The sequence below is a fragment of the Myotis davidii genome, unplaced genomic scaffold (genome assembly GCF_000327345.1).
Source record: "Myotis davidii unplaced genomic scaffold, ASM32734v1 scaffold330, whole genome shotgun sequence".
Taxonomy (NCBI): domain Eukaryota; kingdom Metazoa; phylum Chordata; class Mammalia; order Chiroptera; family Vespertilionidae; genus Myotis; species Myotis davidii.
Window position 1 is genome coordinate 6,228,809 of NW_006283770.1, and position 16,213 is coordinate 6,245,021.

A 16,213-nucleotide genomic window follows, 5' to 3' on the forward strand; every position below is an offset into this window, starting at 1 on the left:
TCTCTCTCCACACCAAATGGCAGGAAATGAACACTGGTCAGGTAAAAGGGTTAGAGATAAAGCATATGGTAGTGAGGTAAGTCTAAAATGGAAAAGTATTCATGATCCATACTCAAGCAAGTTATAGGAAAACTAGCCAGAAGGCCAAATTCTGCCTGTTGTCTTACCAGTTTGGCATGGCCCTCGAATTAAGAATGTGTTTTGCCTGACTGGTGTAGCTCAGTGGTTGAGTGTAGGTCCATGAACCAGGAGGACATGGTTTGATTACCAATCAGGGCATGCCCAGGTTTCAGGCTCAATCCTCAATAGGGGGCGTGCAGGAGACAACCAATGGATGATGCTCTCTAATCATTGATGTTTCTCTCTCTCTCTCTCTCTCTCTCTCTCTCCCTCTCTCTCTCTCTCTTTCTCCCTCTCCGTTCCTCTCTCTGAAATCAATAAAGACATTTTTAAAAAAATGTGTTTTGCATGTTTTAGGTTGTAAAGAAAGATAAAGAGAATTATGTGCCAGTGACTGGCCCACAAAGCCTAAAATATATCTGGCCTCTTTGCTAAAAATGTTTGCCAACTTCTGCTCTAGATTGTAGTTAAACATGTAGCATGAAGATGACTTACTTTCCCAAGAAAAGTACATTTAAAGATTGTATTTCATTTCCCCCTCAGAATGTTGCCATTAGTGGCCTGATAAACCAGACAGTTCAGATATTTGCATCTGTTTGGTATAAATTTTGTATACTTCCCATATTGCAAAAACCCCCCACAAAGATGTGGGGATGGCTTTATATCAATGATTGGAGAATTTTACTCTGAAAGTTGAGGAACTGAACCAAATTGAATAAATAATAGAAATAAAAGACAGAATAATCTTTCTGGACACCACTTCAGAATATTTCTCTAGGAGTGTCCCAAATTGATTGTCACTTCCTTTATTCTATGGTCTTTCTTTAATGATTTCTATATTATCTAAGAAAATGCAAACTTAAAATAGAAAAGTCAATACTTTCAATAAGAAATGTTAAAGGTAAGAAATTATGAACTGGTGAAGTTAAGTTGTAGTCTACAATTGCTAATTTTTTATACTTCAACATGCCAAACTCTCAGAGGGTAACGTACTTCTTTTTCTAAAATTAAAGTCCAATTGTAAGAAGGAACACTTTTGGAAAAGGGAGGGCAGGAAATAGATTATAGTGATTGAGGAATCATTAGCTGAAAGGCATGGAGAAAATCTGATTCCCTCGGGAATACAATAATTAAATTCTTCACGTAGATGAAGTAACATTTTTCTTTTGTGTTTTCTTCTCTTTGTGCAAATATTTTAAGTGGAGATAAAGATAAACTAATGATTAAAAAAACATAATAAACTAGCCAAATAATTTGTAATAAATTTGGGAAAGAGGGAGGGACAGGCTTGAAGATAAAGCACCTCTCTCTCTCACCCTAACTATTTTTCTAAGATTCAACTATGGTGCATCCATGTAAATTACAGTTTATTTTATATAAGAGCTCTATTTAATATAAAGACTGTGGAGAGAAAAGTAAGGAAGGGACTTGAGGGCTGTTTCAGATTAAACTGTTGAGATAATCCTAATGTTTTTTTTAAAATGCTTACCCATAACGTTACTGTGGCTCCTGATAAGAAGTACCATGGAATCCGACTCTTCAGAGGCATGTGAGGCTCCATCTCCTATAATTTTGAAGAAATCACAGCAAAATTCAGAATCTACCCACAATTTTGGGATTCCAAGTAGTAGTCAAAATCACAAAGACCAGTTAAATAAGAAACCTCCCAAAACCTCCCAAAAGGGTCCAGTATAGCTCATGGGATGCTACATTTGAGCAATGGTCCCTTCCCTTTAGGTAGAATACTTCAGCACTCTTAGCTGAGATATTTTACATGTGATATGAGACATAATGAGTACACAGTATTTCCTGAGTGTTGAATTAGAGTGGTATTCAAGTAGATAGGAAATAAACATTATTTCCTGAATGTTGAATTAGAGTGGTATTCAAGTAGATAGGAAATAAACATTATTTCCTGAATGTTGAATTAGAGTGGTATTCAAGTAGATAGGAAATAAACATTATTTCCTGAATGTTGAATTAGAGTGGTATTCAAGTAGATAGGAAATAAAGTCAAAATCTGAGGGCAGTTGCTTAAGTAGACACTTTAATGATGTTAAAATTCCATTAGAGGCCCGATGCTTGACATTCATGCACTGGTGGCGGTGGGGCAGGGCGGTGGGGTGGCATCCCTCAGCCTGGCCTGCACCCTCTTGCAGTCCGGAACCCCTTGGTGCGATGTCTGACTGCTGGCTTAGGCCCGATCCCCATGGGGGGCGGGGCAAGGCCAGACATCCCTCTCACAGTTCAGGGCTCTTGCAGTCTGAGACCCCTCGCTCCTTATCGCCTGCCTGCAGTGGGGGGCAGGAAAGGCTCCAGTCACCGCCCCTGTGCTAAGGAGCGGCCCTCCCCCTGTGAGAGCACTCTGACCACCATGGGGCAGCTCCTGTATTGAGCGTCTTCCCCCTGGTGGTCGCATCATATCAACCAGTCATTAGGCCATTCAATTGATTTGCATATTATATATAGGTTTTATTGATAGGATTCTAACTCAAATGAATTAAGTTGAATTTCATTGCTCTGTAATTGCTCTGCATGATATTAAATAGGATGCCTTCTTTATATTTATAGGATTTCACAAAGTTCAAGGGCCCAAACTTTTCCATTTTTAAGCTTGTTAAGTCATTAATGAAAGATATAAAATCAGCTAACATTCTTAGCTACATAAAGAGTTAGATTTTACCCAAAATAATACTGCTATATAGAAAAAAAAGCAGAAACCTAAATTATATAATTCTATTTAAAATAGAAGATTTTGCATTTTTGGGTATATTTTTCTGAGTGGGAATAGAAATCAACAGTAGAGTAGGCTCTCTGAGAGTACTACTGTACCTCAGGATGTGTGCATGTATGTGGATGTCAATATATGAATGAGTGTTCCCAATATGGACTCAAATGTGAGAATTCTGGTTGTACTTAACCACTAATAAAGCACAGCAAGTAAGTGAAAAATAATTCTGATTACAGCTAAGTGGATAATTATAGCTAAGTAATAAACCATTTCATGGAAACAATTACATCTAAGTGGATAATTCACAGTGAACCAATACATACTGGTTTTTTTTTTTAATTGGTTTGAAAGGTAATCATTCAGTACATGTGGCTTTCATGTCAAAAATTTTTTTAATAAGCCTGCCTTAATTTTCTATTTTATCCCATGAAATATGAATAGATATATGCTGGGGATGACCAGCAGCCTGTGAATGATGGTTGAACAGATTACTCTGACACAGTTTCACTGTGAAAGAGAGGGCTAAGGGATGGCCTGGCCAAAGGGACCAGGCAGCCTAGATTGCCTGCCTTGTTAGCCTTTTATTGTAACAGCAGTTTGAGATAAATTTGTCTTTAAAATACAATCAGTAGGGTGAGTACTCTTGAGAGGACACATGTATTTACATTGTCCTCTACGCAAGGGCATCCAGGGATTAAGCATAAGGATTCCAGTAAACACCCGGGGGTCTGCTCCTGCACAGAATTGTTTGGAAAGATTAAGGAATAATTAGGAGCACTGCCTTGGCCACTCCCCTAAGTCAGAATTCAGATAAACAGGGCAGGCGGCCTTCCACACACTTCCCTTTTCTCAGATTGTCCTCCTTACAATTTTCCAACCAAGTCTTCTGTGCTCCCCAACAGATATACATAATATTGGAGAGGAAACTGGTCTTGCAAAGAGTGTCAGGCCATAAAAACTGTGAACAATGCACTGCCCTGGGGCGGGTGGGGGAAGTTTGTTATCACTGGCCCCAGGACAGGTCATTGGATATGGCCTGGGGACCCCCAACACCTGGGGCCTTCCTGTAAGCCCATGAAAGGGGGCAAAACCATATCTGCAAGACAAAGACCCCAGAAGGTTATAAAAAGCGAAGCCTCTGCATGTTTCTTCACTCTGGTTTGGAAATTATTCCTGGAGTCCACTAGTATTAATAAATGGGGTCCCTCCCTTTCTCTAGGAAGCACGCTTGGTATTTCTTTGGTCTTCTGCTACAATATCATTAGTATGACAATATCATTTGTGATATAATTTTATAATTTCAAACTGTTAATTTCACCCAAGTTGTTAATGTATTTCCTCAGGTGTTCTTCCCCCTTTATTCATTTATTGAATTTTGTAATGTTTCAATGCAATTTAATAAATTTTAAATGAATGCCTAAATTATGTAAAGAATTTTAGCTACATAAAGAGTTAGATTTTACCCAAAATAATACTGCTATATAGAAAAAAAAGCAGAAACCTAAATTATGCTGCAAGAATAGTGTGCTGAACAAAGTAAGGAATGCTACTAAAAAGACTGTTAGAAACATATCATTTTCTGCCTTTAAAAGCATCTGGTAACAAAGTGGTTACAGATTATGGAAACGTAGGGACTCTAAGAATATGCAGCCAAGAGTCTAGTGTTTGATGGCAAAGTACCTTCTATTTTCACATGAAAAAAGGTGCCAAGAAGTCAAATTACTCAGTCAACCACATAGCTGGTTTGCCAGTCAAGGATCCCAAAATACAGACTTTCACACCAAATAGCAGTGCAATGATTTTCCCATTATAATCAATTAAGAGAGACTAGTTGAATAAAACAATCACTCATAAGCCCACTATCTTAATGAAATACTATTTTTTCCATATTATCTTTAGTTCTATGTATACATATTTATACACATATTTAAAGCCCAGAGCATACACAGTTTTCCATTTTTTTAAAATTGTACCTGGTATTAAAATAATGTCTATCATGATATGATTCCTTGGATTTACTTCAAAATAATCCAATGGCCATAAGGAGTAGGTGTATAAATAAAACAAGATTGTCCATGAATTAATATTAATTGAAGCTGTGTGATGGGTTCATCCTGGAGTTCATTTTACTTGTCTATCTACTTTTCTATGTGTTTGAAATATAAGAATAAATAGTTTATATGATTTATATGTTGGAGAACACTTAAAAGCAAATTAAAATAGACACCATTATTTGAGAGACAACCTACAGCAATGTGCCCATTGAGATAGGATGCTCATTTCAGTTTCCTAATCTACCTGAGTCACAGGATTAATTTTCCTCTTTTTACACATGGCTTCAAATTCTGGCCTCAGCTGAAGCTGCTGCTGCTCCTCCTCGAAGTCCACCAGGTCCCAATCACACTCCAGTCTGGCTTGACGCTGTTTCCAAAACTCCAAAAACAATGTGACTACAGGAAAACAAAGTATAAAAACAAATACAATTAAGAGATGGGGAAATACAGTGAATAAGAAAGTAACTGAGTTTTCCTTTATTTTTATTTATTATATTTTTAATAGAATTTATTAACATTGGTTAATAAAACTACATAGATTTCAGCTATATAATTACATGATACATCATCTATAAATATATGTGTGTTCACCACCCTAAGTTAGGTACATAGTTTTCCTCTATTTTTTGGTATGTTTTTATTAATTTTACAGAGAGAAAGGAAGGGAGAAAAAGGGAGAGACAGACAAAATGACAGAAAGACAAACATAAATGTGAGAGAGAAATATTGATCAGTTGCCTCCGAACTCATCCGGGGATCAAATTGAAAACTAGGTATGTGCCCTAACTGGGAATCGAATCCACAACCTTTTGATGTACAGGGTGATGCTCCAACTAATTGAGCCACTTGGTCAGGGTCTCTATTTTTTTAATATCAATTTGGTTGCATGATAGCAATTCTGTCACTATTATTTGATGATAGATTTATAAAATTCTTAATATTAACATAATTATGTAATGACATTGAAATGACTCATAAATAAAATTTTGAGTTAATTCCTAGACAACAGTCCATGCAAGAAAAAAATTCAAGTTAATTACTCTCTCTCTCTTCATTAAGATAAATTGAAGGAATAAACTTAACTTTTTATTAACAGCTAGATTTTGTTTGCAAAATCAGTCTTTTACTGAAATTATTTAGTCTTTTAGTGAAATCATTCAAGCATTATACCTTAGTGAAATTTAAGAAAAATGTAAAAGCCATTTTATAATACATTCTCTCCCCTCTCTCTAAAATATCTATTTCATGTTCATTGCAGCATTATTTTCAATGGTCAAGTCATGAAACAACCTAAGTGTCCATGCATGGATGAATGGATAAAGAAAATGTGGTTTATATAAAGAATGGAATAATATTTTGTCATTAAGAAAGAAAATCCTGCCATTCTGCAACAACATGAATAGGCCTTGAGGATATTATGCTAAGTAAGATAAGTCATACGGAGAAAGAGAAATACTGTATGGTCTCACATGTGGAATTAAAAAAAAAGGCAAACTCATAGAAACAGTACAGTTTGGTGGTTGGTGATGGTGGGGGAAATGGGGGAAAATGGTCAAAAGATATAAATATCCACTTATAAATTTAGCAATTTTGGGGGATATAGAGTTAAAACTATATAGCATGGTTACTATAGTTAAAAATAATGTGTTATATATTTGAAAGTTACTAAGAGTTGATTTTAAATGTTCTCATCACAAAAATATTTGTAACTATGTGAAGTGATGTTAACTAAACTTACTGTATTAATCATTTCATATATATATATAAACTCACTATATTGTAAACTTTAAACTAATAAAATATTATATGTCAATTATATCTCAATAAAAGTAGGAGGAAAAGTGAAAGAGACCTAAATACCCAACAATAAACAACGAGTTAAATAAAGTGTAATAAGTTCATAAAAGTATAATAAGTTCATCTATTCAGGCATAAATACACAAACACACACACACACAACAAATGTACATATTCATTCTACAAAAGGAGCCCCATAATTCATGTTTGTTCTATAAAAAATAGGCTTAACATTATATATACTAGAGGTCCGGTGCACAAAAATTTGTGCACTCAGTGGGGAGGGGTCCCTCAGTCCGGCCTGTGTCCTCTTGCAGTCTGGGACCCCTTGGGGGATGACCAACTGCTGGCTTAGGCCTTCTCCCTGGGGGATTGGGCCTAAGCTGGCAATCAGACATCTCTCTGGCAGCCCGGCAGCCCTTGGGGGATGTCCACTTGCCAGCAGGGACCAGGCCTAAGCTGTAGTCGGATGTCCTTAGTCCTGCTGAGGAGGCAGGAGCGGCTCCCACCCCGGCCAAGCTGGCGATGGAAGCTCCCAGCCTCTCCTTTTTTTCTTTCTTTTTTTTAATTCTGGATTTACCTTCTATAATTGAAACTTTGTTGCCGCTCCAGCTCCGAGACCAGGGCCTGCTGAAAGCAGGTATTTGGGGTTTGTTTAGCTTCTATAATTGCAACTTTGTTGCTTAGAGTGGAGCTCAGAGCCGGGCTGCGGCAGGCGGGGAACCTTGGCTTCCTCCATCACTGGAGCAAGCAAGCCTCCTGCTTGCTTCAGCTGCGTGGCTGCCAGCCGCCATCTTGGTTGGGTTAATTTGCATATCTTGCTGATTAGCCAATGGGAAGGGTAGCGGAGGCATGGTCAATTACCATGTTTATCTATTATTAGATAGGATTATACCATTTATGTAAAGTTATATGAACACACACCCACACAGATAGGATAAAAGATTCTGAAAAATCATGGCCAAAATAATAATTCTATTTCTGGTGATTTTAACATAATTGTCTTTCTGTTTCAATATACTACTTGAATTTCCTAAGATGGGTATTTATTTTCATTATAAACATGCCGTTTTTTTTAAAAAAAGCATTCCTACCCTTCAGTACAGAGCTTAGTATGCATTACTTTCAGGTTTCAATCCCTAAAACGAGTGTTGTTTTCTCACATCTACTCTGCCAACTCATCCTTTGATTCAGCTTAATTGTTAACTAGTATTTGTACTAAAACAAACATCCTGAAAGTTCTGTTTTCATGAAATTTGGGTAAGATCCTCAAAAACAAAAGCTAAATCAATTCACTGCTACAATAAATTTTTCTGAAAGAACTACCTGAAGATAGCACCTCCTCAAAATCCAGTGTTGCTGGGAGCTCCGCATATGGTTGCTCTTCTATTTGTGATGAAATATAGAGCTGGTGGAGGTACACAATCCCTCTTCATGGAAACAACTGAAAATTACTAAATATGTTTAAATTTGTGCACCTATCCTTCACTTCTGATTCCAATTAACAACAGAGGCAGGATTTGGCAGCCACATAATGGAGTATATCTCACAACTTACCAAACTTGGGGTTTCTGGAGAATTATAAGATTTCTCTGTCCTCTCTGCTCGTTGAACTTGGTGGTCTCTCTAGACCACAGCAGCCAGGCGGAAGGGACAGAAACCCTTCAATCCCTCTGTTTCTCATACACATCAACACATCTTGTTGTCTTTTTGCCTGGATCAAGCTACCCTTGTCCTTTGCCCAGTTTTTAAGTGCACATATTTGTATTTGCTAAATATTTTCTTTATTATTCAGGAAAAAAAGTATATTTTTTCCAAGTCCTCTGAATTTTGGAGCATGTTTAAGAAGTCTGCAGGATTTCCTATCTGATGGTAGAAACAACTTCTTCACACTTCTACTTCCCATGTGATATCCTGGAATATTTCTAAAATTAAGGGCTATTCCACTTTAGATCTACTTCCAGATCTACTTGACAGTTTTTATCAAATAGATCTGAAAGCTGGCACTAGAATTAGCCACGGGGAACTTAGATTCAAACACCAACATATTAACCCTCTATACATTTTTAAAATTCTAATTCTAGTTTGTTTCCATGATTCAATATCCTCTAGCTATCAAACATTAGTTTATTTTCTCCTGAATTAACTACTTATTGACCCTGATTTTTATCATAGTCCTGGGAAACACTGTGAGCTGAATACATATGAAGTTTAAAAAATTATGTTGTCTCTGCCTGACCAGCGTGACTCCGTGGTTGAGCGTCAACCTATGGACCAGGAGGTTACGGTTGGATTCCCTGTCAGTGCACATGCCTGGGTTGCAGGCGCACTCCCCACTGTGAGGTGGGCAGGAGGCAGCTGATCAATGATTCTCTCTCATTATTGATGTTTCTATCTCTCTCTCACTATCCCTTCCTCTCTGAAATCAATAAAAATATATTAAAAAAATAATGTCTCTCAGAGAAAAGAGCAGGTGATTATAGAGGCTTTTTTCTTCTTTTTTGACCAAGGACCAAGGATTAAAGACCACTGTTTGGAAGCCATCAGTGTATTGACGCTAGATACAAATACCTGCATCTAAAATCATCTTTGGTATGTTATACATATGGGCCATATACCACATAACATGGAGAAAGCTATTTTTTATGTGACTGTATACTTACCCCAAATTCCCATGAATATTGCAAAGAACACTGTGGACTCATTATCAAATAAATGAGAGACCTGTAAAAACAAAAATAACATCACAAAGACAATTTAGTTTCCAATGCAAAAGGAGGGAAATTACATTTTACCAAAATACATACATACCTTTGAAGACAAACATGTAGTATTTAGTCTCCAAAAATCACACAATAGATCACAGAGTGGGCACATGATAATCTGACCTCCAATCTTAGGGTCACAGACTTCACTGCTGCAGAGGGAACAGCAAAGTTATCTTAAAAGTAATGTGTGTTTGGGTGAGAGTCCAAAGCTATTCTGATCAGAACAACTTTTCATAGAGCTTCTCGTATGGCAGAAGGGGGAGTGAAGCAGCAATTTCTTCAAGTTATGCTTTGAAGAGCAGAATTTCTAGAACTAGTCCTTAAAAACAGATTTTTCATAAAACATCTAGTGAGGGGGGCTGCTTGGGTCTTTTTCAGTAACATCCCTGATCTGCTACCATAAAGAAACATTTCAAAACAAATGCCAGGAAAAATAATAACATGTTTCAATTAGCATAAGATCAAGACATTCTCTCTACTTTGGCAACTCAGCTGCACTTACCTCATTATGCTAGAATGAATGGAAAATAAGCCATAAATAAAACAAGCTAAACCAACTACAGCTGCAAGGACCAGCATTTCTGTGTAAAATCCGAGAAAGACAAAATACATGCCAATTTTTTCTCCAAAATAATTCCTGTAAAAGAGGATAAAAATAGAATCAGAGGTTGAAAGAATTACATAGACCAGACAGCTTTTGTTTTGCATTCAGACAAACCTTTATTCTAATTTTGGCTCCACAATTTTCTGGATGTATAATTTTGGCAAAGTTACTAAACTCTCTGAACTTTAGCTTCCACGCCATAAAATGCAGGATGATGTTTATCCGAACAATTGGTGTAAGGATTAAGAGAGATAACATATCTCTCCTAAGTAGGAAGCCAACTGAAAGTTAAGTGAACATTTTGAAATAATACAGGAATTTGAAAAGTTTTTAAATTTAAAGAACGTTGCATGTTTGAAATGAAATGGAGAACATTCTGCAATGTAATTTCTAGCACTTAATTTAACAACTCAAAATGACATGCACAATCTGCACAGACTTGTGCTTTATCTCTCTTTCTGAAATTGAGGAAGTTACTCTGACTATCTATTAAGGAAGAGTGGTTGTATTTACAAAGCTCCATTTCCCCCAGGTTTGGCTCTCCGATGGATACAGTACTATAGAATTGTGAGGCAGGCAGCACACCACAGGATTAAAAGTGACTGCTCAGTAAAAGTTCCATAAAATATACAGTTGAGCTCTTGCTTACAAAGAGGTGAAGAGTGACAGCATTACTTGGCATAAATGTTAAAGTCTTACACCAAGCTTTTTGTTGTGGTTGTTTTTTTAAAACCCAGTACCCCTTAAAGAATCCTTCAAGAAACCTGAGAACATAGATCAGCTCACCAAATCCATAAATTCTTTCCAGTTTCCTAATAGCATGCTATTTATAAACCTATTACAGCACATAATATAAAATTGTAGTAATTTCAAAAAGAAGGCAGATCTGAACATAAAGGCATAACCTTAATTTCACAATGAGAAGATTAAAAATTTTTTCTCATAGTCAATATTAATTTTATTTAACTTCCCATTCTTCAGTTTTCAAAATGTCTAATCATTTCACATTAAACAGGCATCTTACTGCTTGCACCATCTTTCACTCTTTTCAGTGATATTTTTGCAATGTTGTTTTTTTTCTTTTTCTGCTCTTCAAATGACTATAGACTTAAAAATAAATTGTAATTATATCACATTCTCTTATTAATTTGCCACCCTAATTTCCTGAGGTTCCACTCACACTTAGGATGAATAAAAACTTGCTTTTTTCTCCTGTTTTCTTTTTGCTAAAAAAAGCAATTATTGTAATACTGCATACCATCAAACATTTTTAAAAAGAGAAAAAAATTGATTTTGTGGTGTTTACTATTTATCATGTCTATTTCCATTTGATGTTTTAAAAAACACAGAATCAATCATTTTTGAAGACATAACTATTACTGTAAAAATTCTTCAAGAACTCATAGAGTATTTAAACAACCTTATTTTTAAAGAATTACATTTTCCTCCCTCTCAAATAGCAGACTCTTATTCCTTGAAAATAAAAAAGTCCTCAAGAAATAAAGTTCATATAATGATTTACAGAAACATTAGTTTATATGCTCCAGCTATCTTTTATCCTTAAAAGTTTCCCCTTATTTGCTTAGAGAAAACTGTTGTGATAATAACATTTCAATTGATTTGGATGTTTGCATCAAAATCAGTCTCCTAAAAAGGATGCCAGACAAGCATTGCAGTAGAAACATTAATCACCAAAAGAATTGTTCTAATCTGATTATTCCTTTACTGAAATCATAGCAGGAGGCCCCTAATATCCTGTATGTATGTAGTATTGTAATGGTTTGAAGCAGCAGCCTGCAGCCATAGTCTTCTTAATTAACTAATAAAACTGCCTGAGAAATTGTCTGAGAGCATGGAACTCAGACAGGCTCAGACACTAAGCTTGTCAATTGCCTGAGCCCAAAAATGAAAGAAGAAAAACAAAACAACAAAAAAAGAGGTTATAGAGCAATTGTCTTCACACACACACACACACACACACACAGCTATACACAACCTTTCTGCTATCATCCAAATTCCTGGAATAAGAGGAAAACAAAACAAAAATATTATGTATTAAGCAGTAAGTGCTAGCTCCTGTGCTAAAAATGTATATCTCATTTAAGAATGAAATAACCCCAAAAGGAAAGTACTAGTCATTCCCATTTTACAAATGAGCATCATAGGTGTTAAGAACTTGAACAAGTTTAGATAGCTTCTAGGAGGGAGAACTTAGACTTGAACCCAGCCTACCTAAATACCAAGGCCCAACCTCTGAGCCACTGAGCTATCTCTGGAGGGTGGTTAATAGCATTCTGGTAACAGCACTGTGTTCACAAAGGAATGACTAAATGATAGTGTAGATACAAAATTGGGAAGGTGTAAAATATAGTGGGTAATAGTAGTAAAAAGAATGGAATATGATGCCACTGTAAATAAAAATCACATGATCAAGTTTTAATCATCAGTGTGATCTTATGTAAGAAACTTACCTAATCAAGTCAAAAGGCTGCTCCTTGTAAAAATAGGAAAACCGAGCCCAATTCTGGAAAAGTATGTACCTTTGGTTGGTAGGATTAGGAGGTTCTGATGGCTTCCAATATTGACCCTACAAATATTCAAGAAGAAAGTACATTAATGACCAAGCAAAAAATGAGGGTGAAAAGTAAACCAACACAGCTTTTATGAGGTTAGTGAAATATAAAAGTATTTTTTACCTTGTTTTTAGACTGGGATTTTCATGTAAAGTGAATGAATGTGAAATTATTTACTAAAATCTATAATCCTATGTAATAAAAGGGTAATATGCAAATTGACCAAACAGAAGAACGACTGGTCACTATGATGTGCACTGACCACCAGGGCCAGATGCTCCATGAAGGAGCTGCCCCCTGGTGGTCAGTGTGCTCCCACAGGGGGAGCACTGCTCAGCCACAAGCTGGGCTGACGGCTGGAGAGCGCAGTGGCAGTGGCGGGAGGCTCTCATGCCTCTGTGGCAATGCTAAGGATGTCCAACTGAGGCTTAGCCTCGCCCCCTCGGACATCCCCCAAGGGCTCCCAGACTGCTAAAGGGTGCAGGTCAGGCTGAGAGACCCCTACTCCCCACTCCTGAGTGCATGAATGTCATGCACCAGGTCTCTAGTAAACTCTAATAATAGTGATTTATTTATTAAATTCTCACACCCAATTATTTATTAAATTCTCACACCTTTACTCAAGCTATTCTTTTCACCAGGAGTACCCTTTCTGCTCTACTCAAATCCAACATAATATGCACAGCTCAGGATGCATATGAATTATGTACCTGGCTGGGACTTTAGAAATAAGTTAATACTTTCATTGTAGAGATTGAAAGATAAACCGCAAGAGCAGTTAAATGGGTGATCCAAAGTCATACTGCTATGATAGGAATCTCCTCTAGGGAACCTGTCTTATCTGCGCTGATATCCATTTCCCAAAGAACTTAAAATCTATACAACAGACTTTAGCACTTAAGAGCCTCAGTACTGCTTCATGCCTAAGTTCTCTCTCCACTGTTAGGTATTGTGCAGGGTTATTAACACCCATCAGCAGAACATGGCCTACCCAGCTATTCAATATGTTCTTTGTAACTGCTCGCCTAGACAAGTGAACTGCTCAAGACAGCAATAAATAAATACCCAATTAAGCACATGTGAATATCTCTATGTGATAATGTGTAACATTTTATATTATCCAGATTCCAACAGTTTTCTTCTTCTGTAGTTAATCCTACTGAATCTTGAGGACTGAAATAGAAAAAGAAGCAGCCTATTTACCTGTGTATCTGGAAAAATGATTCTCTAAAGTACGTAAAGGAAAATCCAGCATATCAACTTTCAGGGGGAAGAGAATTAAGGGGGAAGGGAAGAAATAAAAAGTAAAATTAGCCCTAACCAGTTTGGCTCAGTGGATAAAGCGTTAACCTGTGGACTGAAGGGTCCCAGGTCCAATTCCATCAAGGGCATGTACCGTGGTTGTGGGCACATCCCCAGTAGGATCTGTGCAGGAGGCAGCTGATTGATGTTTCTCTCTCATCGATGTTTCTAACTCTCTATCCCTCTCCCTTCCTCTGTGTAAAAGACATCAATAAAATATATTTTTTTTATAAAAGAGATTAACAGTAAATTAAAGCTCTCACTAACAATGCTGCAGTAATACTGGTTTTCAAATAAGCATACTGGAAGGCTAGATGTATGCATTAGCATTTTTTGGTGATTGAGGATATTTGGTCTTTTTAGTTTGGCTTTATGAACTGGGATTAGGAAGAGAATTAATGCTCTAAAAACAAACAATCCTCAAAATCTTCAAAGAACTGAATGAGCCCTTATGTAAAAAAGCTTGACAAAAAAAATGCATTGCCAATGTTCATTAACCTACTATAGATCTCTCTATTTATGCCCATGGCATTTTTTAGAATTCATAATCTTCTAGAATTTATTTTGCCCCAGGGAAAAAATATGGGAGAAGAGAAGGGGCAAGGCTTAGAAGGGTGGGGAGGATGGTTTCGCCTGATTGATACTCCTGTTGAAAAGAGTATTCATTCAGGGAAAATTCTCCTGCATCCTTATAGGAATCATATCACAGATAATCAACTAACCAGTATTGAACTGACGAGTGTCAATTAGCATGTTGCTGAATGAATACTGACAGATGACAGTTGGCACAACAGTGTAAGTCCCAGAATAGAGATTGCTTGGCTTTGGGTTTTTCAAAACTACAACAACAACACTGCCTTCAAAAACATGAGCAATGACTTAGATGCCACCTGTTTAAATGGAAACACTTGGTTCTTCTATATTCCTAAGGAATGTGTTTCTCCAACAGAGAGCATGTCATTAAAAAGTCTTCTATAAGTATGGAAGAATAAAACAGGAATAAAATAAAGTTCCAAGAGATGATGTCAAAACAGTTTATATATGTTTAGTCATATGATTTCTACTTCCAACGGGTGGTGATATTTAGACATGGAATATCTAACAGGAAAGTTTTCCCTCAGAAGCTCCAAGAAACTAGGCTGTCAAGATTTCAGGCTTGGTTGAATAGGGCATCATAAAAAATGTCACTTCCTTGTTGATCTTATAAAGCTCAATAATTTTGTACAATGATCTGACGGCCTCAAAGAATCATTCTTGTGAATTTCAGTTATTTGTCTGAATCTTTCTTATGGACTGACTAGAGGCCCGGTGCACAAAAATTTGTGCACTTGGAGGGCTCCCTCAGCCCGGCCTGTGCCCTCTCTCAGTCTGGGACGCCTCAGGGGATAACCACTGGCTGGCTTAGGTCTGCTCCCCGGGGGATTGGGCCTAAGCTGGCAGTCAGACATCCATCTGGCAGCCTGGGAGCCCTCAGAGGATGTCCACTTGCCAGTGGGGTGCAGGACTAGCTGCAGTCGGACATCCTTAGCTCTGCTGAAGAGGTGGGAGAGGCTCCCACCACCACCGCTGTACTGGCAGCCATCAGCCCGGCTTGTGGCTGAGCAGAGCTTCCCCTGTGGGAACACACTGACCACCAGGGGGCAGCTCCTGCATTGTGTGTCTGCCCACTGGTGGTCAGTGTGTGTCATACTGACCAGTCATTCTACTGCTAGCGTGGCTGTTTGCAGGATGGTCAAGCCCTCCTATCCCCACTGGGGACCCTCACCCCATGGATTGGAGGTTTGGCCAACCTGGATGAGGGGCTGATGGCTGTTTTCAGGCTGGTCACATCCCCTTTAGGGTTGGAAGTCCCCACTTGGGTGCCTGGCCAGTCTGGGTGAGGGTCTGAGGGCCGTTTTCAGGCTGGTCAAGTCCCCCCAGCAGCAGAAGCTCCCAGCTTCTCCTTTTTTTCTTTTTTTATTCTGGGATTTATTTACCTTCTATAATTGAAACTTTGTAGCCTTGAGAGGAGCTTAGAGTCAGCCAGGGTGGGCAGGAGGGAAGCTTGGCTTCCTCCATCACCAGGGGCAACCCCACGCCTCCTGTTTGCTCCAGCTCCGTGGCCACAGCTGGCTCGAAGCAGGTATCTGGGGTTTATTTACTTTGCATATAGTCGCTCTGATTGGCTGGTGGGCATGGCTTAGGGGGTAGCGAAGGTATGGGCAATTAGCATCTTCGTCTTTTATTGGTATAGATTTTTTATTTATTTCTGGGAGGAAGGGAGG

The 16,213-nt window shown here is 37.8% G+C and overlaps 1 protein-coding gene across 1 annotated transcript in view; it reads right to left on the bottom strand.

The window, feature by feature from the left end:
* Window positions 1-16,213, bottom strand: part of ANO5 (anoctamin 5) — a 67,798-nt gene that overhangs the window by 25,674 nt on the left and 25,911 nt on the right. Inside the window, 6 exon segments of the mRNA XM_015566309.1 lie at window positions 1,523-1,684; window positions 5,150-5,301; window positions 9,366-9,426; window positions 9,514-9,619; window positions 9,973-10,107; window positions 12,546-12,661. Of these exon segments, the coding sequence (XP_015421795.1) occupies window positions 1,523-1,684; window positions 5,150-5,301; window positions 9,366-9,426; window positions 9,514-9,619; window positions 9,973-10,107; window positions 12,546-12,661 (732 nt within the window).